The sequence below is a fragment of the Cervus canadensis genome, chromosome 31, assembly GCF_019320065.1.
Source record: "Cervus canadensis isolate Bull #8, Minnesota chromosome 31, ASM1932006v1, whole genome shotgun sequence".
NCBI lineage: Eukaryota > Metazoa > Chordata > Mammalia > Artiodactyla > Cervidae > Cervus > Cervus canadensis.
In genome coordinates this window covers 35,274,003-35,299,985 of record NC_057416.1, presented here as the reverse complement: position 1 = coordinate 35,299,985, position 25,983 = coordinate 35,274,003, and the positions used below count along the sequence as shown (strand labels likewise).

The following is a 25,983-nucleotide window of genomic DNA, read 5'->3' as shown; positions in this document are numbered from 1 at the left end:
CGGTACAGCAACATCAGGGAAAGACACATTGTCTTTAAACTTTTATTACTTGAATTAAAAAAATTTTTTTGAAAGTATGCTTGTTTTCCCTGGTATGCTTGTTCTTAACCTCTTCCTCTGCAATTTTATTTATTTATTTTTTTTCTCTGCAATTTTAAAAAATGGCTTGAAGTCCATAATTCAGTGACAAAGTTCAAGAATTTTTCTGATAATGAGGGGATAGTTTAAACATTTTCTTTGAATGGGAGAATGCATTTACTTTACAAGCTTTTAACATATACTCTTCCTGAAAATATTTAAAATATATTTTAAAATATTTTAAACATTTTAAGAAATATTTTTAAAAATATACTTAAAATATGTTCAGGTTTTAGATTCACTTAATCATCTTACTTATATGTACCGGTAAGAGATTGAGTAAAAATTCCATGAAAAATTGGTTACAGAGAGATTAAAGGATTTATGTTACCAAATTTAATCACATCTTTCTGATGATGGCAGATCTCAGGGGATGCTAAGTAATGGGGCCAGAATCCAAATCTGTCTGACTCTAAAGTCCATGTTCTTTCCTCTGCCTCCTTCACCTCTGGTGAGGTCCCTCTGTGACCCCCTCCCAGCCACAAAGTCCCCCTATCCCCCACTCTGCACCTTAGCGCCGGGGACAGACATCTGCACGCTCCTGGGAGAAAGAAAGGCCGATGATGGATGAGTCTCATCAGAATCCTTCCTCTAGAGGGGCTCTTTAAGCTGACAGGGGATGGCTACATAGAAGGATGGTTGGACAAAACAAAAGACGTGAGATAGCAGTTTTCCTGCTAGACTGCAGTGTGTGTCTGTTAGAAAGTATGAAGAACAAACCCATCAAAGCCTGAGCAATAGAAACGCTAGAAAATGTTGGTGCCTTGAAGACAGCCAACCTGGTTTGGGTTTTACCCTAAAAACTAGAGAGGCACAGCCCCATTTCAGGGTATGCGATGGCTTTTCATCCATCACAGTAAAGTGTTGTCCAGATACTTTTTCTGCAAACTCCTCATGACATTTTGGCAAAGGGCAAAAGCCCCTGTGCTTCAAGGAGACTGACTAACATCTTAAGGTGACATATCCAAGGCAACCAGCCCAGCCCCTGGTCTAAGTCTGGTGCTAAATAAGTGATCGTTCTCGAAGGAGATACAAAGCCAGTGTAATCGTGAGGGAAACTGTTAGTCTAAAGCCTGCACAGTTGCCAAGTGTAGTTTCCGTGACGATGTCATGGAATGCTTGGATGGGAGGACCTTGGGGCATCATCTTTTGTGTGTCACTCCTTCTCTTTTCCCTCAGCTTTAGTGAGGTGTAATTGACCAATAGAAAGTGTGTATACTTACAGTGTACAAAGTGACAATTTGACATATATTATATTGTGAAATGAGCACCACGGTTAGGCTAACGCATCACTCACATCATCATGACACATTTGTGTTGAGGGGGTGGTAAGAACACTTGAGATCTATTTTCTTCACAAATTTCAAAGATATGGTCACTGTAGTCACCGTGCTATACATTAGATCACCAGCACTTATCCATCTATGACTGAAAGGTTCTGCCCTTCGACCAACAGTGCGTCATCACCCCATCCCACTTCCTACCAACATGCCATCCTACTCTCTGCTTCTATGAGTCTGGAATTTTTTAGATCCCACATGCACATGAAATCATACAGTATTTGTCTGCCTCTGGCTTATTGCACTGAGCTTAATGTCTCCAGGTTCATCCTTGTTGTCGCAAACGGCAGAATTTCCTTCCTTTGCATGGCTGAATACTATTCTGTTATACACACACATAAATGCATATCACAACTTCTTCGTTCATTCATCCATCGTGGGACACCAGGCTGTTTCCATATCTTGTGAGTAATAATGCTGCAACGATCATGGGAGTTCAGATATTGCTCAGAGAAATTGCTTTCATTTCCTTTGGATATATTCCCAGAGGTGAGATTGCTAGATCGTATGGTAGTCTTAGTTTTAATTTTTTGAGGAATCTTTCTACTGTTTTCCAGAGTGGCTGCACAAATTTACATTCCAAACACTGTACGGGGATTCTCTTTTCTCCACTAACACTGGGTATCTCTTGTCTTCTTACAACACCATCTTGGTAGGTAGGTGGAGATACCTCTTTGTGGTTAGATTCACATTTCTTGATGATTAAGTGAGGTTGAGCCCCTTTTCATATACCCATCGCATCTGTGTCTTCTTTGGAAAATTGTCTATTCAGGTCCTTTGACCATTTCTCAACTGGGATTTATTCATTTGTTCTTGAGTTTTATGAGTTCCTTACATATTTTGGATACAAACCCCTTATTTGATCTGCCAATAAATTCCCCCATTCTGTAGGTTGTCTTCTCATTTTGCTGTTAACTCACCCTTAACCAACACCAAAACCTGGCCAGAAAGCATAATTCATCAAAATGTTACTGACACAACTTACAGAGGAAAGAAGCGAATGATAAGAAAATGAACTGGTGACAAGGATGTCTAAATAAACATAGAACAGTCCAGTTGGCATCGTGTGTTTAGTATTCATTTTTCTCATTCTCAGGAGGCTGATCTCTAGTCCCTGTAGGACGATCTCTGAGCACAGAAGGACCAGGCACTAGAAGTCAGACAAAACCAAATTAATTCTGTTCTCCCAGAGCCACACCTAACAGGGACTCCAATTTTAGAATGTTTCCTGGTAACAAGATTAAGCCCCGATGAGCTAGAGAATTCAGTGAATCAGAATACACGCTCTGGGACCTGGCAGGCACTTTACCTAGAGCTGCAGCTCAGGAAAGCTGTGTTCGCTGCCCTCAGGACCGTGGCTGGGAAAAGATGCTCGGCAAAGATGCACTGACCACGACAGAGTTTGCCGTCCCTCCTCGGGGCTGTCTGCCCAGCCGCCCCCCTGCTTCTCCTCCTCTGCACTCCTGCGCGGGAAGCGATCTGGGGTGTCAGAAGATGAGATGCCTCATCTGATATCAGATTGAGTCCTTTGGGCTTGCCCTTCCGGTTGGCTTCAGCCTCTGATATTGGGAGCGACCGTGTTACATTTGTGAAGGTTTTCATTTCACGGAAGACACTTGGACTGCAGTGGACTCTGGTGATTTAAAGTCCGGTGTGAGTGGCTGGCTGATAGCTCTTTGTTTTCCATAATCCTTTGACCGGGACAAGAAATCAGAGTATTTTAATCATGCTGCCCCGCGGGGGTCAGGGAGCCCTTCGCTTTGCGCTGTGTGCCTGGTGGTGTGTATTTGCACTATGCTTTAAAGGTAGGTTTTATTTCTGCTTTTTTTTTTTTTTGGTCTTCCGTTTTTAGCTGCGTGCATATACACTTCTATTTGTGTGCCGCTGAGCAGAGATGGGATACTCCATGGATAAATATGGAGAGTGTTTGTACAGGAGTGACTCCTCATATAGCTGTTAATTAACCTATTCATTTTTAATTGGTTGACTTAACATGTAAAATGAGATTGGGGGGGATGGGATGGGGAGGACAAGAAAACATTGTAAACCATGGTTTATTTTATTTTCCCAATGAAAATATGCAACAGTAATAATGGTACATTTTCCTGTCTATCTTTGCTATGGATATATTCAATTTCTTTATCTGTATTTATATGTTTTTTCAGAACTGTGGTTTATTAGCTGATACTATGAAGCCTTCCATTTTGTATGTAATTGTCTTTGTTTGGGGAAATACGTTATATTCCTGTCCTGAGGTCTGTCTCAAGAGGAAGGTCATTCATTTTCAAAGTTAGGTCTTAGAAATAGACAGCTGCCTCTCTGTCCATGTCTGCAAAGCCACACCTCCACGTGCGGTGGGCTTGCAGGGATTTGCTTGTCAAGACTCATGGAGGGTTCATCTGAAATGTCTCAAAAGAAAAGCAAAATCTTAAAGGAGGAAAATAGGGAATGGGAGGATTTTTGTATTACCTGTTTTATGGAGAAATATCTCTATCATTATTAATAAAGTTGGCAGACAAGGATGGTTTATGTCTAAAATTGTTCTTTCCTATCTCAACAGACTTACAGAACAAGCTTATGGTTGCCTGGAGGAAGGGATAGTTAGGGAGTTTGAGATGGACAAGTACATACAGCTATATTTAAAATCGATAACCAACAAGGACCTAGTGTATAGCACAAGGAGCTCTGCTCAATTTTATGTGGCAGCCTGGATGGGAGAGGTGTTTAGGGGAGAATGGATACAGGGATATGGATGGCTGAGTCCCTTCACTCTTCACCTGAAACTATCACAACATTTTTAATCGGTTATACCCCAAGACAAAATAAAAAGTTCAAGAAAAAAAACTGTTCCTTCCTGCTGAAATCTCAGTGTTTCCGTGTTTCCAAATGCATTTGGCAAAGAACAGTTTTTATTTAGCAGTATGACAGCTACCATTTCATTTGTTTTTGCCTAGTAAGTTGGCAACCCCTTAAATTTTTTTTCTTTCAGGGCATAAATCCCTTTGGGAAATATATAGCCTAATATTTCAGGTATCAAATTTGACTTTTATGAGGAAGAATATGGAAAGGGCATTAATGAGATGAATTATGCCAAATGAAGGCAAGTAACCCACATTTAATGCATTCTTGGGAAAATACAAGGAAATGTGATTACGTTATTGTCTGAAATTTGATGACCGAAAGAGCTATTGCTTAAGAACTTTGGGGGTTCTTTAAAAAATGTTTTCAGCAAAATTTTCCTTAGAAACTTCGCACTCTCACACATCTCCCAGATAATTGAAGTTGAAAGTTGATTTTAAAAAGGAGGAGGGCTTGAGACCTTTATAAACTTGATAACTCTTTGAGTTTGTTTGATGAAGTTTCCCCAGCTATACACCCTTCTGGTGGTAGAAACAAAGACCAGTCAGATCAGTCCTTTGACAAGAAAGAGCAGGACTTTTTCTTTTTTTTAATTTAATTCATGAATTAATTTTTGGCGGCTCTGGGTCCTCACTGCTATGCGCGGGCTTTCTCTAACTGTGTGGGCTTCTCTGGGCGTGGAGCTCAGGCTCCAGGGCACCCAGGCTTCAGTCGTTGTGGTGCACAGGCTTAGATACCTCGCGGCATGCGGGATCTTCCGGGACCAGGGATCGAACCCACGTCCCCTGCATTGGCAGGAAGAGTCTTACCTGGACCACCTGGGAAGCTCAGGACTTTAATGACTAGATCAGCGAGACGGTGAGTTCTGTTCAGTGACAGAGCTGACCACCCACTTAGAAGCGCTCTTCCCAGCATCACTTTCTTTACCCTCTCACCAGCCCTGAGATGCAGGCCCTTCTCTTGTCATCTCCATGACAGGCGAGGAGCCCGGCCCAGAGAGCCAGGGGACGTGGTCCTGGGGGACGCTGATGCCCGTGCCGCCTCCGGGGGAGGGAAGGCCCTGGAACCTCCACGCGGGCACGCTCTCTGCTTCTCTAACGCCGCCCTCTGTTTGGCCCAAAGGCTGTGCAGGCTGCGCGTCGGAGGAGAGGCTCTTTCACAAGCTGTTCGCTCATTATAACCAGTTCATCAGGCCCGTGGAGAACGTTTCCGACCCGATCACTGTGTATTTTGAAGTGGCCATCACGCAGCTGGCTGATGTGGTAAGTGCGAGGGGGTCACCAGGTACCACGTGGTCTCAAGGGGCTCCAGCTCTGAGGGTCTGAGAAACTCCCACTCACTGCATGGGGGTAAATAAAGGGATTTAAAGGAATTCTCTGGCAGCCCAGTGGGCACTACTCCATGCTGGACTCCAAGGGCCCAGGTTTGATCTCAGGTCGGGAAACTAAGATCCCACAAGCCATGTGGCTCAGCCAAAAAAAAAAAAAAAGCAAAAACTTAAAGAAAAAAAAAGGAACAAACAAGAATCTATGAAGTATCAGCCCTTCAAAGCTGGCAAGGGATCCATTCCCCCGAGGATGCTGTCATTATTTCTGTTCAGTTCAGTTGCTTAGTCATGTCCGACTCTTTAGGACCTCATGGACTGCAGCACGCCAGGCCTCCCTGGCCATCACCAACTCCCGGAGTTTACTCAAACTCATGTCCATTGAGTCGGTGATACCATCCAACTATCTCATCCTCTGTTGATCCCTTCTCCTCCCACCTTCAGTCTTTCCCAGCATCAGGGTCTTTTCCAATGAGTCAGTTCTTTGCAACAGGTGGCCAGAGTATTGGAGTTTCAGCTTTAGCATCAGTCCTTCCAATGAATATTCAGGACTGATTTCTTTTAGGATGGACTGGTTGGATCTCCTTGCAGCCCAAGGGTCTCTCAAGAGTCTTCCACAACACCACAGTTCAAAAGCATCAATTCTTCGGCACTCAGCTTTCTTTATGGTCCAAATCTCACATCCATACAAGACTACTGGAAAAACCATAGCTTTGACTAGACAGACCTTTGTTAGCAAAGTAATATATTTATTTCTGTTAAGGTAGTATATTTCTGGAAATGCTCTCAGAACCAGTTTATGAAGCCAAGAGGCGAAGGAGCGCAGTTGAAGGGGGAATACAAAAGGAGTTGACTTCGTCATGCACCTATTATGTACCAGCGTCTACACTTCGTGGCTGTCCTTTGCATCTTATAGCTGGGGAAAGAGCAGCTCAAGTCAGCCACATTCCCAACGACACGTGATTACAGATGGCAGCCCTGCAGTTCAGTCAAGCCTGTTTAACCCCAAAGCTCATGCCTGTTTTACTCTACAGATGAATTGCTCTAAGTCTCCTGTTTTACAGAATAAAGAAAAAGTTCACTTTCTGTTATACAGGGTTCCATTGAGTCCTGAGAAGCAGATGGGTGTTTGGAGGTCTTCATTTAAATTAATTGGTACCTGTTCAAGGGCAGGGAGGACGAGAGTTCTTTGTTTTGAACAATCTTGGCACCTAGGTCCTGGCAGAGGAGGTGTGGGGCCTGGTGCCCCAGTACTGGGCAGGTTCTGGACTCCAAGGCGTGGCAGGGGCAGGCTGGCCCGAGGCTCTGGACGTGGACCAAATTCTAGGAATAGGCAGGCTCCCGGACTGAGGGGCGTATGGATCATCTGTGAGACGGTGGTGTACAGACAGATGGCACATGGGCGGGGGTGGGGGGCCGCCCCAGACAGGGAGGAGCCCTCCTTCCGCTCAGCTTTGCTTGGGAGAAGCATGGTGGCTCCAGTCGCGCCTTGGGGGAAGCCCTCGGATTAGGATGTGAAGTCTTGGGCCCACCCACCAGGCTTCCTCACCGCACACTTCCCAGGGGACCGGGCTGACCCTGGCCCCTCCTCTGGCTTCTGGCCCAGGCTGGAAGTGTGTGTACGCTGGTAAACACTGATTTTAAAAAAGTGAGCCAGATGATTTCTCCCACCTAGACAGGACCACTCATTCTTTTAATTTTTTTAAATTAGCATTGAGTCCATTGGTTCCTTTTTAAAAAATAATTTTATGCACTTATTCATTTTTGACTGTGCTAAATAAACGTGTTTATTTAGGCTTTCATTGCTGCTTGAGCTTTTCTCTAGTTGCGGCTAGCAGGGGCTGCTCTCTTTATTGGTGCGAGGGCTTCTCAGGGGGGTGGTTTCTCTGTTGTAGAGCAGGGCTCTAGGGTGAGTCGGCTTCAGCAGCTGTGGCTCACGGGCTCTGGAGCACACACTAGGTAGTTGCAGCTCATGGGCTTAGTCGCTCCACAGCTTGTGGGATCTTCCCTGATCAGGGATCGAACCCGTGTCTCCGGCACTGGCGAGTGGATTCTTTACCCCTGAGCCACCAGGGAAGCCCCCACTCATTCCTTTAATAAATGTTACAATGTTGTATCAATATCTGTTGTACAGCGAAGTGATTCAGCTAGATATATATAATATATACACATTTTTTTAAAAAAATTCTTTTTCACTATGGTTTATCATAGGATATTTTGCTATACAGTAGAACCTGTTGTCTATTCATTCTATATCTAATAAATTAATTCTGCTAACGCCAACTGCCCACTTTCTCATTTCTAATGTAAGCATTTAGCTGCAAATTTTATTCTCAGAACTGTTTTTGTCTGTGTCCCTTATATTTTGATGTATTATGGTTTTGTTCCCACTCAGTTCTATGTATTTTAAAAGCTTCCCTTTGAGACCTTCTCTTTGACTCATGGATTATTTAGAAATTTAATTTCCATGGATTTAGAGACTTCCCTGCTGTCTTCTTGTTATTGATTTCTAGTTTGATTCCATTATGGTAAGAAGCACACTGTGATTCCAACTTTTTAAAAATTTTGAGGCTTGTTTGATGGCTCATGATAAGGATATGATCTATCTTGGTTAATATTCCATTCATGCTTGGAAAAGGGTGTGTTCTGCTGCTTTTGAGTGGCGTGTCTGTATGCATCGACTAGATCCTGTTGTTCAGATTTTTCCTATTTTTGCTGACTTCTGTCAAGTAATTCTATTGGTTGCTGGGAATCTCTAACTAACTGGGGATTTATCTGTTTCTTCTCCCAGCTCTATCAGCTTCTGTTTCATATAATTCTGTTTTTGGTGCACAGTTAGGATCATTAGGTCTTCCTGTAGGATTAGATCTTCTGTCATTACTTAACATCCCTCTTCATCTTTAGAAATTTTTTTCCTCTGAGTCTACATTGTCCGACGTTACTACCTCAGTCCTAATTAGTGTTTTGGAGGCTACCTGTTCTCATGCGGAGCCCCACAAGTCCCTGGGGCCGTATTCTTGGTTGCCACTGAGTCATGGTGAGGCCTGGGGGTGACCGTGATGTAGTAAAGCCCAGGCATGCAATTACCGACTCCCTTCTAGAAGATTCTAGGCCATCCACTGCTGTTTCAGCCCCACACTTGGCCTTAGAGCACCAGAGGGCTCTGCACAGAAGGGTGTTTGCTGCTGCATAGAATGACCTTGGCGGCAAAGTTTACTGACTAAAGGACCTTCAGAGCAGGAGTGTGTCTACTGCCCCCCTCATGGAGCCAGGACAGAGCCCCTGCCCTGTTTTTGGTGGCCTGGCACACCTGAAATGACAAACCAGAGGCTTTCAAAATGTAGCCCACCTGGCCTTTCTGATCTCAGCCTCTGAATCTGTTGCTGCTGCTCCAGAATCGAGTCCACTTAAAATTGTAATTCCAATCCTTTAATTCAATCAAGGTGTCAACTCATTTATTTTCCCAAGAGAGAGGCACAGGGTGATGGTTCCAAGAATGTGGGGTGGCATTGTGGGGGTCTCGGGCCTCCTTCACCTGCACTGTCTGATAGCAATTCCCATGGCCGTTGGTGTGGTCTGACACTGGATGGAGAATGAGACTTTCCAGACCAGGTCCTGATCCATCAATTTGACTGACACCTCTGGGGATGTCTACCCTCCATGAAACAGGCCCACACCACCTGGAGCTCCACCAGGCCGTGCAAGTACAGATGGGGAGAGGGATACTGGGTGATATTGCCAGCTGATTTTAATTCTCTGAACACAACATTCTAGTTCACAGTGTGTTCTGGTTCTCTGAACAGTATATTAGCGGACAGAGGGGAAGCAGTCTTTGGAAGATGTTTATAACTTACCTCTGAGACCTTTCTGGACTGCAGAGCTAGTCCACTCCTGACTGACAGCCAATGGATTTATTGACAAGGCCCCTGCTGCAATCTGCAGGTCACAAGGTGACCCTCCTATGAGCAGAAGGCATTTTCCTTAGACTTGGGTGATTGTAAAGTCATGGACAAGTATAGTCCATTTCTTTGCCTGCTCTGACCAACAGAAAGCCGTTAAGGAAACTCGTTTGAAAACCCTGGGGCTTACCGTGACTTGACACAAACCTCTTTGAAGGAGGAAGCTGATGAGGTAGTGTTTTCTGGGGGGCATGGAGAAGGGCAGAGCAGCTCAGAGAACCACAGTGGGCTGGTGTCCAACCTTGGATACCGCTCCCTCAGCTGTGAGCGTTTCTCTCTGGAAGGTGCTCATGTGTCTGGGGGAGAAAAGTTGGTATGTGTTGGGAACCCACTGGAGGCACTAGTGGCCATCAACAGCCTCCTAGTGTTGCACTGGGAGTTTCTGGATGTGTCTTCAGTATCTACTCCACTGGGAGGTGGTAGCTACTTAGGAACACATTATATTTGGGATGTCAGCCTGGAATGCGTTTCTCCCAGAGAGATCCGTGACCCTCTGCAGGTCATTTAGGTACTTACTTAAACCATCTCCTCAGAGAAGCCTTCCTGCTTCACCCTGTCTTAAAGAAATGTGCACATGCGCGCACACACACATACACACACCACTCAATCCCTCTTTATTTTTTCCTGTAGGACTTATCACTATCTTACATTATGTGTGTGTGTGTTAGTTGCTCAGTTGTGTCCAACTGTTTGTGACCCCATGGACTGTAACCCATCAGGCTCCTCTGTCCATGGGGATTCTCCAGACAAGAATACTGAGTGGGTTGCCATTCCCTTCTCCAGGGGACCTTTCCAACCCAGGGATCGATGGGTCTCTTGCATTGCAGGCAGCTTCTTTACCATCTGAGCCACCAGGGAAGCATCTTACATTGTATCATATATCTATCATTGTATCATATATCTATTTTTGATTTTCTGTCTTCCCAGCTAATAGCTTAGATACATACGTGTGTGTGTGTTAGTTGCTCAGTCATGTCCAACTCTTTGCATGGACTATAGCCTACTAGGTTCCCCTGTCCATGGAATTTCCCAGGCAAGATACTGAAATGGGCTGCCATTCCCTTCTCCATTAGACACACATCAGTCAGTTCAGTTCAGTCACTCAGTCGTGTCTGATTTTTTGCGACCCCATGAATCACAGCACGCCAGGCCTCCCTGTCCATCACCAACCCCCAGAGTTACCCAAACTCATGTCCATCAAGTCAGTGATGCCATCTAGCCATCTCATCCTCTGCCGTCCCCTTCTCCTCCTGCCCCCAATCCCTCCCAGCATTAGGGTCTTTTCCAATGAGTCAACTCCTCGTGTGAGGTGGCCAAAATATTGGAGTTTCAGCTTCAGCATCAGTCCTTCCAATGAACACCCAGGACTGATCTCCTTTAGGATGGACTGGTTGGATCTCCTTGCAGTCCAAGGGACTCTCAAGAGTCTTCTCCAACACCACAGTTCAAAAGCATCAATTCTTTGGCGCTCAGCTTTCTTCACAGTCCAACTCTCACATCCATACATGACCCCTGGAAAAACCATAGCCTTGACTAGATGAACCTTTGTTGGCAAAGTAATGTCTCTGCTTTTTAATAAGCTATCTAGGTTGGTCATAACTTTCCTTCCAAGGGTAAGTGTCTTTTAATTTCATGGCTGCAGTCACCATCTGCAGTAATTTTGGAGCCCAAAAAAATAAAGTCTGACACTGTTTCCACTGTTTCCCCATCTATTTGCCATGAAGTGATGGGACCGGATGCCATGATCTTAGTTTTCTGAATGTTGAGCTTTAAGCCAATAGGTAAGGGTATTTTCCAATCCTGGTGATTTCTGTAACCCCAGCATTCATAGAGCACATAGTAGGTACTCAATAAATATTTGTTAATGAATGAGTGAGGCAATCGGCAGTGGTTTGGACGGGAGTGAGAGGTGTGTTGCGGGGAGTGGCAGGATCCAGCTGGAAGGCTCCATGATGAGCTGAGCTGACACCTCGAGGGGTGGCTGGGCTCAGGACTCAGAGCCTAGAGGGTGCTGGGGCGCAGCTGGGGAAGAAGATGGCAAAAACAACGATGCCCTCCACCGTCTGCTGGGTGTCCCCTCCCTCCTCCCACTCTCCATTCTCTCCCTTCTTTCCTTTCATGAGATCAGAAGGCCTTGTGGGCTGCAGAGGTCAGAAAGCCTTTACAGAAAAAGTGAAGCTTCAGTCAGATTTGAAAGACAGTAGTAAAGCCACATTTCCTTTAGAAGTCGACAGGGTGGGCACCAGTGTGGAAATATTGTATTTTTGGTCGATTTTTATAAGTTGCCTTTTCAGTCTTCTTTGTTTTCCTCCATTAGCTCGAACTCAGCTCAGCTCTTTGTAGTTGTAATTTTCGCTCTAAGATTCACTTCTATTAGCTGGTACATTTGAGGCTAAAATAACATTGCTTCCTCTTCCCAGGATGAAGTGAACCAGATCATGGAAACCAACCTGTGGCTACGTCACGTATGTGCCTGTGTCCCTTACTCTTCTCTGGGAACTGTCACTGACATGTCAGTTTAATAATGTCCAGTGGATAAAATCCACTAGCACTCCCACTTTCCATCTCCAGTTTATGACAGAGTATAAAATATTATCTATCTTCAAAGCCCAAAGTTCAATCTGGTAACAGCTGCCTGGCTGCAAGCTTCAGGTGCAGAACCTACTGACAGAGTTCTCACTGACTCTGTCCTTTGAAGGTTTCTGCTCTCAGGTCTCCTATTTTTGCTTATATCTTGAGCTCCAGAGCCAGATGCTTACCCATTCTTTGATTCTGCTGTGGCTTAGATTCCCACTATTTGGTTTAATCAGTCTTGCCATCTTATTCTTCCTTTTGCTCTTAATCTTTTATGCAGATTTTGTAATAAACCTATCATCCTACTATCTTTTTATTATTAGAGATGGATTGCTACTAGAGATTGAACATAGTCTATGGAATGTGGAAACTGAGTCTATAAACTTGACCAGCTAATTAATAATCAATAGATACATATCTAATTTCTAGTGGATAACCTATTTTTGCCCCAATCAGCTCAGCCATCTTGTTCACCTTGAGTTTAACCTCCCAGGTTTTGGTAGAAACCAAAGTTAAGTGAAAGCCACTCAGTTATGTCTGACTCTTTGCAACCCCATGGACTATACAGTCCATGGGAGTCTCCAGGCCAGAATACTGGAGTGGGTAGCATTTCCCTTCTCCAGGGGATCTTTCCGACCCAGGAATTGAACCAGGGTCCCCTGCACTGTACATGTCCACATTCCAAGGACTTCTAGTAGCAATTCATTTCTGTTATTAAAAGATAGTATGATGATAGGTTTATTACAAAATCCGCATAAAAGATTAAGAGCAAAAGGAAGAATAAGATGGTATGACGGATTAAACCATGTACTCTTCAAACAAAAATCTTTTCAAAAAACTGTTGAACCACTATAGAATTAACATTAGAAGAAAGTGAAGAATTTTTAAAACTGACTCCTATTTCCTTCAGATCTGGAATGATTATAAGCTGCGTTGGGACCCCATGGAATATGATGGCATTGAGACTCTCCGTGTTCCTGCCGAGATGATCTGGAAGCCCGACATCGTTCTCTACAACAAGTATGCGTACCCGACAGCCAGTCTTTTTTTAGAGCTGCCTTTGGTGCAGGTGGACCCGAAGCACGGGGGAGTCACTAACGGTGTCTGATTTACTTTGCAGTGCGGTTGGCGACTTCCAAGTTGAAGGCAAGACAAAAGCTCTTCTTAAATACGATGGCATGATAACCTGGACTCCACCCGCGATTTTTAAGAGTTCCTGTCCAATGGACATCACTTTTTTCCCTTTTGACCATCAAAATTGTTCCCTGAAATTTGGTTCCTGGACTTATGACAAAGCTGAAATTGACCTTCTAATCATTGGCTCTAAAGTAGACATGAATGAATTTTGGGAGAACAGTGAGTGGGAAATTGTCGATGCTTCTGGCTACAAGCATGACATAAAGTACAACTGTTGTGAAGAGATATACACAGACATCACCTATTCTTTCTACATTAGGAGACTCCCGATGTTTTACACCATTAATCTGATCATCCCCTGTCTCTTTATTTCATTTCTCACTGTCTTGGTCTTCTACCTTCCTTCTGACTGTGGTGAAAAAGTGACACTTTGCATTTCAGTACTGCTTTCTCTGACTGTGTTTTTGCTGGTGATCACAGAAACCATCCCGTCCACATCTCTCGTGATCCCCCTGGTGGGCGAATACCTGCTCTTCACCATGATCTTCGTCACCCTGTCCATTGTGGTGACGGTGTTTGTATTGAACATCCACTATCGCACCCCGACCACCCACAACATGCCCACGTGGGTGAAGGCGGTCTTCCTCCGGCTGTTACCCCAGATCCTGATGATGAAGAGGCCTCTGGACAAGAAGAAGGAGACAGGATCTGATAGAAACCCCAAAGGAGTCTCCAGTAGGCCTGCCAAAGTCAAGTTTGATCATCACAAAGAGCCCAGACTTCTTAAAGAATGCTGCCACTGTCATAGATCCGGTGAACCCGCCACCAGCAAGAGAAGATTAAGTCATCAGCCTTTACAGTGGATGGCTGAAAACTCGGAGCTCTCGCCTGAAGTCGAAGACGTAATCGATAGTGTTCATTTCATAGCAGAAAACATGAAGAACCAAAATGAAACAAAGGAGGTAAATGCATGAGTCCTCTAGCCTGTCCACTCACGGAAGTCCTAGGGGGCCTGCATGAACCCTAGTCAGAACTCCAGTGTGAGTTCTGTTTGCAAGACAGTCAGAGAGTGGGTGCCCTGAGATCCAGCTCCGCGATGCTGCAGTTTTGGGTGAACTGCCCTGGTGAAGGGATGGAGTAAGGGGTAGCCTCAGAGCAAATCTTTGCCTCCAGAAATGTCAACTCAAGTGAAATCTGGTTAAAATAAACACTCAGGGCAGTCTTGGTTAGTTAGACGGAGAGCCCCTGCTTAAGGAAGGCTGGGAGAGGGAAGAGCCAGCCAAGGGACAGGACGGAATGCTTTAGCTCCATCACACTCACTAGACCAGACAGGGATCCAGGTGCCGATTGAATGAGCTTCTAGGATATTTTTAGCATCAACTCAGTCGGCTCCTGCTGCCCAGGGTCTAACTATAGCAGGACAGGCCTCCCCATCCTCCAAAGAGAGAGCTCAAGAAATGTACGCCAACTTCCCATTCCACCAGGATGACTAGCTAGGCGCCTCTGAAAATTCATGCCAGGGGTCTGGGTCTGACCTGATGGCAGCTGCCAGCATCCTTATCTCCTAACGAAAGGGCATCGCAGACCTGAAGTCTGCCTATTGGTGCCGGGGAGGACACCAGGTGTGTGTCACACAGGTGGAGGGGGGGTTTGTATCAGGAGCAGGTGAGTCTGGGACTCCCTTCTGTGAGGACACCTCTGTCAGACCTAGGGGACGGTTGCTCTGACTTCAGCACCACCCAGTAGGGCTCTTGGAGGTTGGGAACAGGAAGGGCAGGAGAGATGTAAGGAATTGTCCACACTAGTGTGATGCCAGGGTCTAGGGGGCTGTTGGCTCCTGATGGGGGACCATCATCCTGCAGGGCTTTTTCCCCTACCCTCTGCTGCCTCAAACCCAGTTCCTGGACTCGCCACAGGGTCAGGAGGTTCCATGGTGCTCATGCCAAGAGTGGGTGCAAAATGTCCCCGCTCTATCAGTTAACAATGGATGCTGCAGCCATCAAGCCATCAGTCACTGCTGTCACCCCCAACTGGGCACCCTGAGGGCCCTCAGGAAGGAGAAAGCGGGATACTGGCCCTAGACAATTAAGGTGCACATCCAGGGAATGATTTCCGTAAGCCTAGACTCTTGCCTCTTCCCACCTATAGAAAAGCAGTAAATTCATTAACTTGAGGTGCCTGGTTTTCCTTAATTAATGGTAATCTTTTTAAAAAACTTAAAAAACAATTGAAGGATAGTTGATTTACAATATTGAGCTAGTTTCTGCTGTAGAGCAAAGTGACTCGGTTATACATACATATATATACAGTCTTTTTAAATGTTCTTTTCCATTAGGGTTTATCCCAGGAGACTGGATAGGGAGGAGCCAGGATATTTAGGAGGTTTTGCAACAAAAACTAGGCAGTTGAAACATCAAAGGATGACTGTGGCAGTAAAATGCAACAGAATGCTCTGCAACATCATCTTCTGATGTTCTGACTACCTGGTCTGTGTTGCAAAATCTGCTTGTTATCCTGGCTCCTCCCTTACCTCTTCAGGGCAGTCCCTCAGAGCGATCTCAGAGGCTGCCCCCAAGGCTTGAAGTCCTCAGAAAACCCACCGAATAGAACATAACTCTCGAGGGGAGGGGAGGGAGGCTCAAGAAGGAGAGACTTACATTTATGTAATTATGACTGATTCGAGTTTTGCTGTATGACAGAAACCAACGCACTATTGTAAAGCAACTTTCCCCCCATTAAAAATGAATTAAAAAAAATTTCTCAACTTTCAGGTTGTGCTTTTTTTCTCAGTTAGTGCAAGAATGGAACAATCTGAGCAGCTCTTTCAAGGCTGCTACTTGCAGTCAGGCTGGAGAAGGGAATGACAACCCACTCCAGTTTTCTTGCCTGGAAAATCCCACAGACAGAGGAGGCTGGCGGGCTACAGTCCGCGGGGTTGCAAAGAGTTGAACATGCCTGAGCGACTTACACACACACACACACACACACACACACACACACACTTGCAGTCAGGAGAAGCCCTGTGTGCCCCGCGGGAGCCTGCCGACTGCAGCCCTCTGCCCCAGGAATGATCGCGCACATGCACTCTCTGTCTTCAGACAGACGGTTGCTGTCTGTGTACACTATGGCGGAGACACGGGTTAACCAGAATGGTAGGGATACTTGCTTTAAAAGTTGTCAGCGAATCTTCTGTGCAAAGGAGGCAGCTTATTTATGAAACAGAGCTTATCTCCCATGGTCTTCAGTTTTTTTTTTTTTTTTTTTTTTGGTCTTCAGTTTTTACAGGGGCTTGACATTTTGTCTTTCAGGTAGAGGACGACTGGAAATACGTGGCCATGGTGGTGGACAGGGTGTTCCTGTGGGTGTTCATCATCGTCTGTGTGTTTGGAACTGCAGGGCTGTTTCTCCAGCCGCTCCTGGGGAACACAGGGCATTCGTAAGGATGGATTTTCCCTTCATCTTCAGAAACGAACAGACACTGTGTTTATTCCCCCATCACCAGGAAATGGATAGAAAACTTCCCACCAGGTCCACATCTAGATAGAAAAAGAGGGCCTTACTGCCAATGACAAGCCTGGATGGCCCTCCTTTGGGGGTGCAGAGGGGTGCTTTAAGACCCCAGGGTCTGGGACCTGATACTGGAGCTCAGAGCTGGCAGCCCCCGCAGGCTTCTCTTGTCTGTACACATTTGGCTTCTGGGGACGTGAGCGACCCACAGTCCAGTGAGACACGGAACCAAAGTCGAGTCACGCTAAGAGGTGTTCTGCTTCCCCGGTTTATATACTTCTCGGTATAACGACATCTGCCAGACGTGCGACTTTGGACCTTGGACTTGCCGACACCTGCAGCACCCGTGACCTTGTGTATGCTTGCTTTCCCATGCTTGTCTCTGTGACGTGGAGCCCACACTGCGGCATTATTTAACGCAGTAACTGGTAAAAAGGAACATCAGGTAGTCTGTCTACCCTCTGAAAAAAATCTTATTGACGTATAGTTGATTTTTAATGTCGTGTGAGTTTCTGCTACACAGCAAAGTGACTCAGTTGTATATACACGCACACACACACGTATCTGTTCTTTTGCAGATTCTTCTCCATTATGGCTTATCGTAGGATATGAATATAGTTCCCTGTGATGTACAGTAGGATCTTGTTTACCCATTCCGTATATACTCCATTTGCTAATCCCAAATTCCCAGTCCTTCCCTCCCCCACACCGTTCCCCTGTATGTAATTAGATTCATCTGGCAAGAGACTTCAGCGGTGACCAGCACTGTGGGAGGCATGCCGTGGACTCCGAAATAGGCTCTGTCCACACACTTAGAGCTTTTTAGGAAAAGCCGTGAACACAGAGATCTCCAGGGCCAGGTGTCACGTGGGGAATGTCACCACAGCGCAGACAGCAGGGTGAGCTCTGGCCGGCAGACCTGGAGCAGCCTTTGCCTTGGGTCCAAACGGTATCTCGTCTCCTTAGCTGTTTCCACTTGTTTCTGTGTAGCTGAGACTGAAAATAAAAGTGTTTCTTCTTGAAGGAATGGTGATCTTGTATCTTTCGGAGTATTTCCTTTTTCTGAGAGGGAGAACCTTGGATATTCTATTTTATTCTACTCTCACTTATCATCTTATTTTTTGTATACACTTATCATAACAATTTTAAAGATGCATTTTAAAGTAGAAAAAAAAAACCTACCCTGACACAGGAACTAATTTCATTTTGCCTTTTCCATTGGAGTCCCTGTCTAAAAGGCACACATAATTAGACACCTTACCTTTCAGTTTTATATTTTGCTATTTTCTCAACATCATGTCAGCAGCCTTTCTCCGTGATGGTGTGCAGTCTTGAAGTATAATTTTTGTGGTTGCAAAATTTTGTGATTCTGTTGTGTTGATACACTACAGCTTCTATTTCTGATATCCACCAAGGTTCTTGACCTTCTCTTAATCAATGGAAATTGATAAGAGGCCAGACAAGAAATTCAGGCAAGGCTTTATTGAGGTTTCTGTGGCCTAGGAGGGAGCGAAAACAAGTATCATGTGCCCTTGCTTGCTTCTCTGGAGGCATGCAGGGCAGCCACGGGGGTCCACGGGTCCGACCAGAGGGGTGGCTTAAGTGGTCTGCCTACCTCTTTGGTGCTGCTGAGTGCGGGGGCGTGCACAGAACAAAGGGTCCCAGTCCGGCCTGACTCACTACCATGTGCTAATTCTTCCATGTCTACCTCATCCCGGGGCTTAAGGCCCGCTCTGGGACCCCAGGCACAGGTTATTCTGTTTTAAAGTCTTTTAACTCTCATCATGTCATGTGATTAGATTGCCTCTGTTTTTTCTATCTTCACAGAGAGTTACTTGTTTCCTGATACCTTTTTTTAAACTATTAAGCCAAATCACTATTTCATGTCATTGTTTAAAAGTTTTAATTGTGGTGAATACACATAACAAAGGGCACCTTCTAAACCATTCTTAAGTGTACGGTTCTGTGGAATTAACTAACATTAACTAACATTAATTAATTAATTAACATTCCCACTGATGTGCAACCTTTTCCCACCATCCATCCCCAAAATGCTTTGTCTTGCAAAACTAAACTCTGCACCCATGAAGCAATAAATTATGAATTTTTTTTTGAGGAGCCACCATGCTCCTTTCCATACCAGCTGCCCCGTTTTACATTCTCACCACCACTGCACAGGGGCTCTATTTTCTCTACGCCTTTATCAACATGTGTTATTATTATTTTTTTATAATAGCCATCCTAATGGGTATAAGGTAGTGTATTGTGGTTTTGATTTGCTTTTCCCTGATGATTTGTGACAATAAGTATCTTCTCATATACTCACTATCCATTTGTCTGTCTTGTCTGGAGAAATGTGTATTTATGTCCTTTGTCCCTTTTAAGATTGGATTATTTGTCGTTTTGTTGTTGTTGGGCTATAAGGCTTTTTAATATATACTATATATTAACCCCTTGTCAGATATAAAAATAAGACTTTTAAGAACTGCAAAACAGGAAGGTGGGGGTGCTCTGTGATCCTTGAGGGGCGCTGGGGGCATCTTGTCACAAGCAAACAAACAAGCAACATACATTTAAAAATATGAAATAAGCACTTGAACAAGAGGGGCCACAGCATGTGTATCTGACCGAAAGAATCAATGCCTTAGATGGCATGGAGCTCATAGATTATCTAGCGTGACTCTTTCTATCTCAAGAGGCAGAGTGGCTTGCCTGTGATCACATAGCTAACAAATTCATCTCTCGAACTCACACCTCCTAACTCTTAAAGCTTCTCTCTGCCCCTGGATAACTTAGTCCCTTTAATGAGAAGGGAATCCAAAAAGACAGAAAATCAACTGACGTGGCCCGTCTCCTCCCTTCCCATCCCCACGTCCTCCCAAAGGCCAGGGAAAAGCTCTTCTCACTGTCCGTGAGTGAGAGTCACTCAGCTGTGTCTGACTGTTTGCAAGCCTGTGGACCGTAGCCCATCAGCTCCTCTGTCCATGGGATTCTCCAGGCAAGAATACTGGAGTCGGCTGCCATTTCTTCTCCAGGGCATCTTCCCAAGCCAGGGATCAAATACAGCTCTCCCGTGCTGGAGGTAGACTCTTTACCCACGGAGCCACCAGGGAAGCCCTGTCAGTAATCAGAAAGAAGAAAACTTCTAATGCAAACCAGGTAACAAGAGGAGGCAGCAAATACTCTTAGTTTAGGGAGGTCAGGACTGTTGGGGTCAAAGTTGTCTGTAGCAGGGGCCAGGGATACAAATAACTTGCGGGCAGTATGTTTGTCTTCAGAATGAGATCAGGCAGTGCTGAGCGGAATAGCAGACATTGCTGGGATTCCAAGTCTCCAGTCCGAGTGAAGCATCCTGAGGTTCCCCCCCTAACCGCCCCCTGTGTTCACGCTTCCCCCAGCTGAGGAGCGGAGACAGCGGGCAGAGGAGAAAAGCCTGGACGTCAGCAGATGCTGACGCATGTAGAGAGACCCACCACGAGGGGCCCACCCTGCAGGGTCTGCCCGCTGCCACCGGAGGCGGATTTCCCCCGGCTGGGCCCCGTGTCCTGCTCATCACGGTAAACGTGGTCTGGGAAGCTTGATCGTCTGGTTTTTCAAGATAAACCCCAAATCCAGCTTTTTATATAAAATCTCCTAACTTTAAAATGTCGCTACTAAAGTAAGCAAACATTAGGTCTTGGTGTCAGCCAAACAAAATCTGCCTGCGGGGCTGTGAGTGGGCAGCGGTTGGCCAAACGCACCGGGGCTTGATCCCTGTTACCGGGGGCGTTCAGGCAGGAGGGACAGTGTCCGGGGCAGGGAAGGGCCCGGGGCAGAGGGAAGGATGAGGACTCGGGGACCTCGGCGTACCACCCGGGCGCCTGGAGAGCGTCTGCATAGGCTGTCCCATCGCTCCGACGTCCGGAGGCCTGCAGTGTGCCTCTCGGGTGCAGCGGGGGGGCAGGGGGATGAGGGAGGGGCATCTCCCCTGCCCAGCCTTGCTTTTGACTTGGAAACTATTATCTGAACCCTTTGGTGCAACTAGCGATTCTCAGCCAGAACTGCTATTGTACCCCTTACGCACACATACACACACATACACACACATACACAAACACTCACCACACATACCCTAGTCCCTAGTAATCACATCACACATATCACACACACCACTTATCACACCCACCATACTTACCACATACCATGCATGGTATGTGTACCATACCATACGTACCATACCATACATACATACCACACACCATGTGCATCACACCCACCACACCCCACACACATGACCCACACACATGACCCACAGCACTCTACCACTCCCACCATGCTAACCACATACCAGGCACATCACTGCCACTTTACCGTACCCACCACACCCGCCACACTCCACATACACCACACGCTTCACACACTCCAAAACCACCACACCTTTTCTCCCAGGGCTGTTTAGAGGAGGCCTGAGTCAGTTTTCACAATGCGTCCTCTTCCTGCTGACCTCCCTGAGGAGACCTCATTCTTCTGGCCTGGCGGGGACCACCCCCGAGCCTTCAGGGACACGTCCGATCCTACAACAGCCCAGGGGACTGTGCGGAGGTGTGACAACACACACCAGTGGGCATATTGCTGCTTTTGGTTTATCTGACGTTAAGATGGTCCGTGAAACAAAAAAAATACTATTGCTTTTATTTTCAGTACTATTTTATTGACATACTGGATAGAAAGTGTTATTTCAAAGAAGGAATGTATATCAGGTTAAATATAACTGGTAGTCACCATAGCTATTAGTTAAACAAGTTCATTTTAATACATAATAGGAGATGCTTCCAAGAAAAAATGATTACACTAAAAAAAACCCACCTCAGCATAAAGATATTACCCTTTGAAAATTATAGTGTTCTAATGTAGCTGGTTAGAGACCGTTTTTAAAGGGACCAAGGTCACAGGTAAGAGTCTTTGTAACTTTGCTGTGTGTTATGGCCACAGACTATACTTCTAAAATTACCAGTAGATTAAGGTGGACAGATCACCTTAATCCAGGGATTAGTTTTAACATGAATGATAAGACAGCTGGATAGCATATCCCCTTATACGGTAAATAGGAACTACACACCATCATCTGTGAGGTATTCTGCCAACAATATTGAGCTAGATTACAGTTGTGGCTTCCAATTCACAAGAAATACAGGACACAGAGGGAAAAGCTAATTGATACCAGAAGCAAGTAACCAGACAAATCCTAAAAATGAGACATTCTTGGGGGAAACTGATCTACTCCTTTCAAGAAGTCAGTGACAAGAAAGAAATTAAAAGATTTAAAAGGCATAGCTCTACGGATTGAATCCTACTTTAGACAAGCTAGTTCTTAATTTAGGCTATTCTTGAGATAGGTAAACTACAATATGAAATTAATGATTCTTTTAAGTATGATCATAGCATTTTAGAACTTTTTTAATGTAAGAAAAGATTTCTTTAAGACGCGTACTGAAAATTACATGTGCACACACAGAGTTGGAAATACTGGGAGAGGCTGAGCAAGAATACAAATTTGTCCTCATTTTAGACAAAAAACCCAATCCAAACTTTGTGGTTTGAGTTAATTAATCAGCAAATATTAACTAAGCCATGACCACATACTCAACTCTTATTAGATGCCATTGCGGATGGAACAGAGTATATGCTATGGTTTAGCTGAGGAAATAAAATTCACAGAATAAAGCAGTAGAGAACAATTATGTTCTAAACTGTATATCAGAGACTGAAAACACCGCAGGCTCTTAAGAGCCAGGAGCTCGGGGAGGGAGGGCTGTGTGTTCTGCGATGACGTCATGAGGAGGGGGTGTGAGCAGAGAGCTGAAGGTTGAGAACAACTGAGGACAGCTCTCACCTGTGTGTGCCCGCAAGTGTGCCCTGCATGCTCACGCACGTGAACGTGTGAGATAGAAAGTTCCACAGGTCTCCAAACGTCCACTTGTTGGAATTAGCTGGAACGTCTCATTCATTTTGTCCTGCTATGCATTTGAAAGTAAAATTTCCTTGCTTTACAGTCACCTTCTGCAGCGACGTCCTTAGGATTATCACGCTACATAAATGTTTATCCTTCCCCACATTTGAGACCATCGTCACCTCCCAGTTTAGCTGTGATGAGCCTTAAGCTTCAGGCACACATAGCAATGCTTGGCCTTTGCTGTGTTTGTGTATGGTCGGAAAGGGGCTTCTGTGGAAAGTGTTCTGTGTGACCTTTTTCATAATTTAAAACTGAATTCAATTCTAAATGCATCTTTCCAAGATCAGTACTGTTATTTACCCAGCACACTAAATGAACTAAACCAAGTTAAATAGTGAATTCAGTCAACAGTGTTCTCAATAAAATGAAGAACAGTGACTTGCCCTTTGAGTCCACCATCCCATTAGGGACTAAGGCTGGGAATTCTTGATTTTCATCAGAATGTATTCCTGCAAATCCTGTCCTAAAGCAGTGATAGAGCCGATTACATTTTCCCAAAGGAACAAAATTGCAATGAGAATTTGTGTGGTTTAAAAATTGTTAAAGGTCCAGTATTTAACCTCTAAGTGTAGAATTAGGGAGCAGGAGAGGTCTTCAAAGGTCATGAGTCATAACCTCTTGCTATTGGCCAGGAAAATAAAACCCAGAGAGGGCAGGCATCTCACTTAAGGCTGGTCAAGAACCCAAGATTTCTAGCGCCCTAGTTTCTACTTTGTCATGTATCTATTGAAAACAAATGCCTTGATCATGTTAAACATTATTTAAACACCCAAAATACATACATGTGATTTGTTTCGAAGTTTAGAATTGCTTTTGAGAGTGATTCGAGTGGAATAAGTCTAAAAATGCAGTCCGGGCTGTTTGAAAAAATGCTGTCATTTCTGTTCACTATGGTTCTGTGCTCGGGCACTTGGCAGGAAAGGAAACTGTACAACACAGGAGGGTAATTAAAGGAACCATTTTCGGGAGGTGGGATCAAGGGCACAGGGAAAGAGAGATTGGGCGTGAAGGAGAAGGGCTAGTTGGTATGAACAGGATGGTGAGTGCCTCGAGGCAGGAACAGCAGTTTGGAGACTTCAGCAAAGATCCAGAAGACTGACAGAGCAGGTCTGCAGAGCCCCTGAGAGAGTGCACACGGTCCTCCTGCCACATCTGAACACTGATGGGTCATTAACGTCAAGACACGCATTACTTTTTCTTGCTGGGAAATTCGCAATTCTATTCCCAACGGAATCATTTTTCTAGTCTACATTCACATCCACCACCCACCAGGCAGCAAAGTCAAGGTCATTCAGCCCTTCAAATAGACCCCACTCTTCTCATGGTGTGATACTACTTAGGGTGATTTTTCAGTGTCCAGTTGCCATGGACAATTGGACCCATCTATAGGGATTCAGATTTAGAAAAGAGTTCTAGGATAAATGGCTGGCCGATGTGTTTCTTTCCTTTTCTTCTTCTTTTTTGTCCTCTAAATCCCACTGATATTTTGGAAGATGTGTAAAATGAACATGAATGCATAGGAGTACTGAAAAGGTGGCTGAGATGCTTTCATAGGCTGGATTGGTGGGGATGGCTGAAAGGCATAGGACAGACGAGATTGGATTTACGGTCAAACCTAACAGAGCAATGGACGTTGTGGTTCCGTGCAGAATTGTGACTGTCAAAGAAATTGCATCTTTTCCAGCAAAACCCCACAATACTCGTAAGATTCTGTGTGAGGGAGATGAGTGGAGGCTGGAGGAGCTGCTGCTATGGTTATCCACACTCACATGGCTTCTGTAGCCTGTCCTCACTGGTGTGGTCATTTTGATACATGAAAAACTAGAGTGTGCGCCAGATCAGAGAATTAGGGTAGTGCCTGCCGTCGCGTCTGGCCACCATGAAGGAAGGGGTGTCCCAAATGTAGAGGATGAGCTGTTCTCACACCTTAGAGAAATGCTTGCTTAATCATAAGAAGGTAAAGAAAAGTGGCTGGGGCCAGACTTACTGTAACGAAAAACTGCTTTTCCTGTCAGGTGAATAAACAATTAAAAAACTCCAAATATTTGAGTTAAATGACCACAAAAAAAAGCATCAAAAATCAGCAAGCTTAACCCCTGAAGAAAAATTCTTAATGTAAACAATAGAAGGAGACTTTAAAGTAACTATAACTAGTATCCTTAAGATAGTCCAGAGGGTGTGACATCCAAAAGAATTAAAGAGTTCTTAGAAAACAAATACATGATTTATCTACAAACATACCAATCCCCTACCGGGGTAGGTGAGCTAAATAGAAGAAGACACCATGACGGTGAAGCAAATGAGTCAGCTACAACATCAAGCTGACAATGTAAAGAGTTTAAATAAAAAGTAGGAGGGAAAAGTTAATAAGACATATAGGGATACCAAGATCCTCCTATTAGAAATTTCAGAAAGAAAGGGGAAGGAGAATGGGAGATAGGGAATAATAAAAGAAGGGAGATAAGAATATTTGTATGAGTTGAAAAAAGACATTATTCGTCGCGTGCCAAGACAAGGAGACAGAGAGAGAGCAAGTCCACATACAGCAAACAGGAGATTATTTCTAAAGTCCAAAGATCAAGAGAAAAGCCTAAAAGTCTCAGGAAAGAAAAAATGGGAGTCTACAGCAGTAAGAATAAGAATCATCTGTCACCATGGTTCTCATTTATAACATGGCATTTTGTAGAATAATGTCTTCAAAGTTCTGAGGGAAAATGACTGTAAACTCAGAATTTCACACCCAGTCCACCTGATCTGTGAGGGCGGAATAAATGACAATATCAGAAATGCAGGGATTCAGAAAGGCTAACACACTCAAAACTTCCTGCAAAAATGACTTGGAGATGGAGTCCTCTGAAATGAAATGCATCAGGAAAAACAGGATTAGAAAAGTGAGAAAATTTAAGATTAAAAAAATACAACAGTGAACCCAGAAATGAATAATACAATTAATTGTTTATAATGGGGTTGGGCTTCCCTCATAGCTCAGTTGGTAAAGAATCTGCCTGCAATGCAGGAGACCTGGGTTTGATCCCTGGGTGGGGAAGAGCCCCTGGAGAAGGAAATGGCAACCCACTCCAGTATTCTTGCCTGGAGAATCCCATGGACAGAGAAGTCTGACAGGCTGCAGTCAATGGGGTCACAAGAGTTGGA

The 25,983-nt window shown here is 44.8% G+C and overlaps 1 protein-coding gene across 1 annotated transcript; it reads left to right on the top strand.

Moving 5' to 3' along the window:
- The first annotated feature begins 2,823 nt into the window (after positions 1-2,823).
- Positions 2,824-17,865, top strand: CHRNA6 (cholinergic receptor nicotinic alpha 6 subunit). Its single transcript, XM_043454358.1, has 6 exons — positions 2,824-3,283; positions 5,460-5,599; positions 12,041-12,085; positions 13,105-13,214; positions 13,315-14,293; positions 16,640-17,865. Exons 1-6 carry the CDS (start codon positions 3,205-3,207, stop codon positions 16,769-16,771), a joined length of 1,485 nt encoding a protein of 494 aa, XP_043310293.1. The 5' UTR covers positions 2,824-3,204; the 3' UTR covers positions 16,772-17,865.
- The last annotated feature ends 8,118 nt before the right edge of the window (positions 17,866-25,983 follow it).

Excerpts from the sequence above, each read along its gene's own strand:
- CHRNA6 (XM_043454358.1), top strand. The coding sequence starts at position 3,205 with ATGCTGCCCCGCGGGGGTCAGGGAGCCCTTCGCTTTGCGCTGTGTGCC. Across the intron at positions 3,284-5,459 it reads ATTTGCACTATGCTTTAAAG|GCTGTGCAGGCTGCGCGTCG; the intron begins GTAGGTTTTATT and ends TTTGGCCCAAAG. Across the intron at positions 12,086-13,104 it reads CCAACCTGTGGCTACGTCAC|ATCTGGAATGATTATAAGCT; the intron begins GTATGTGCCTGT and ends TATTTCCTTCAG.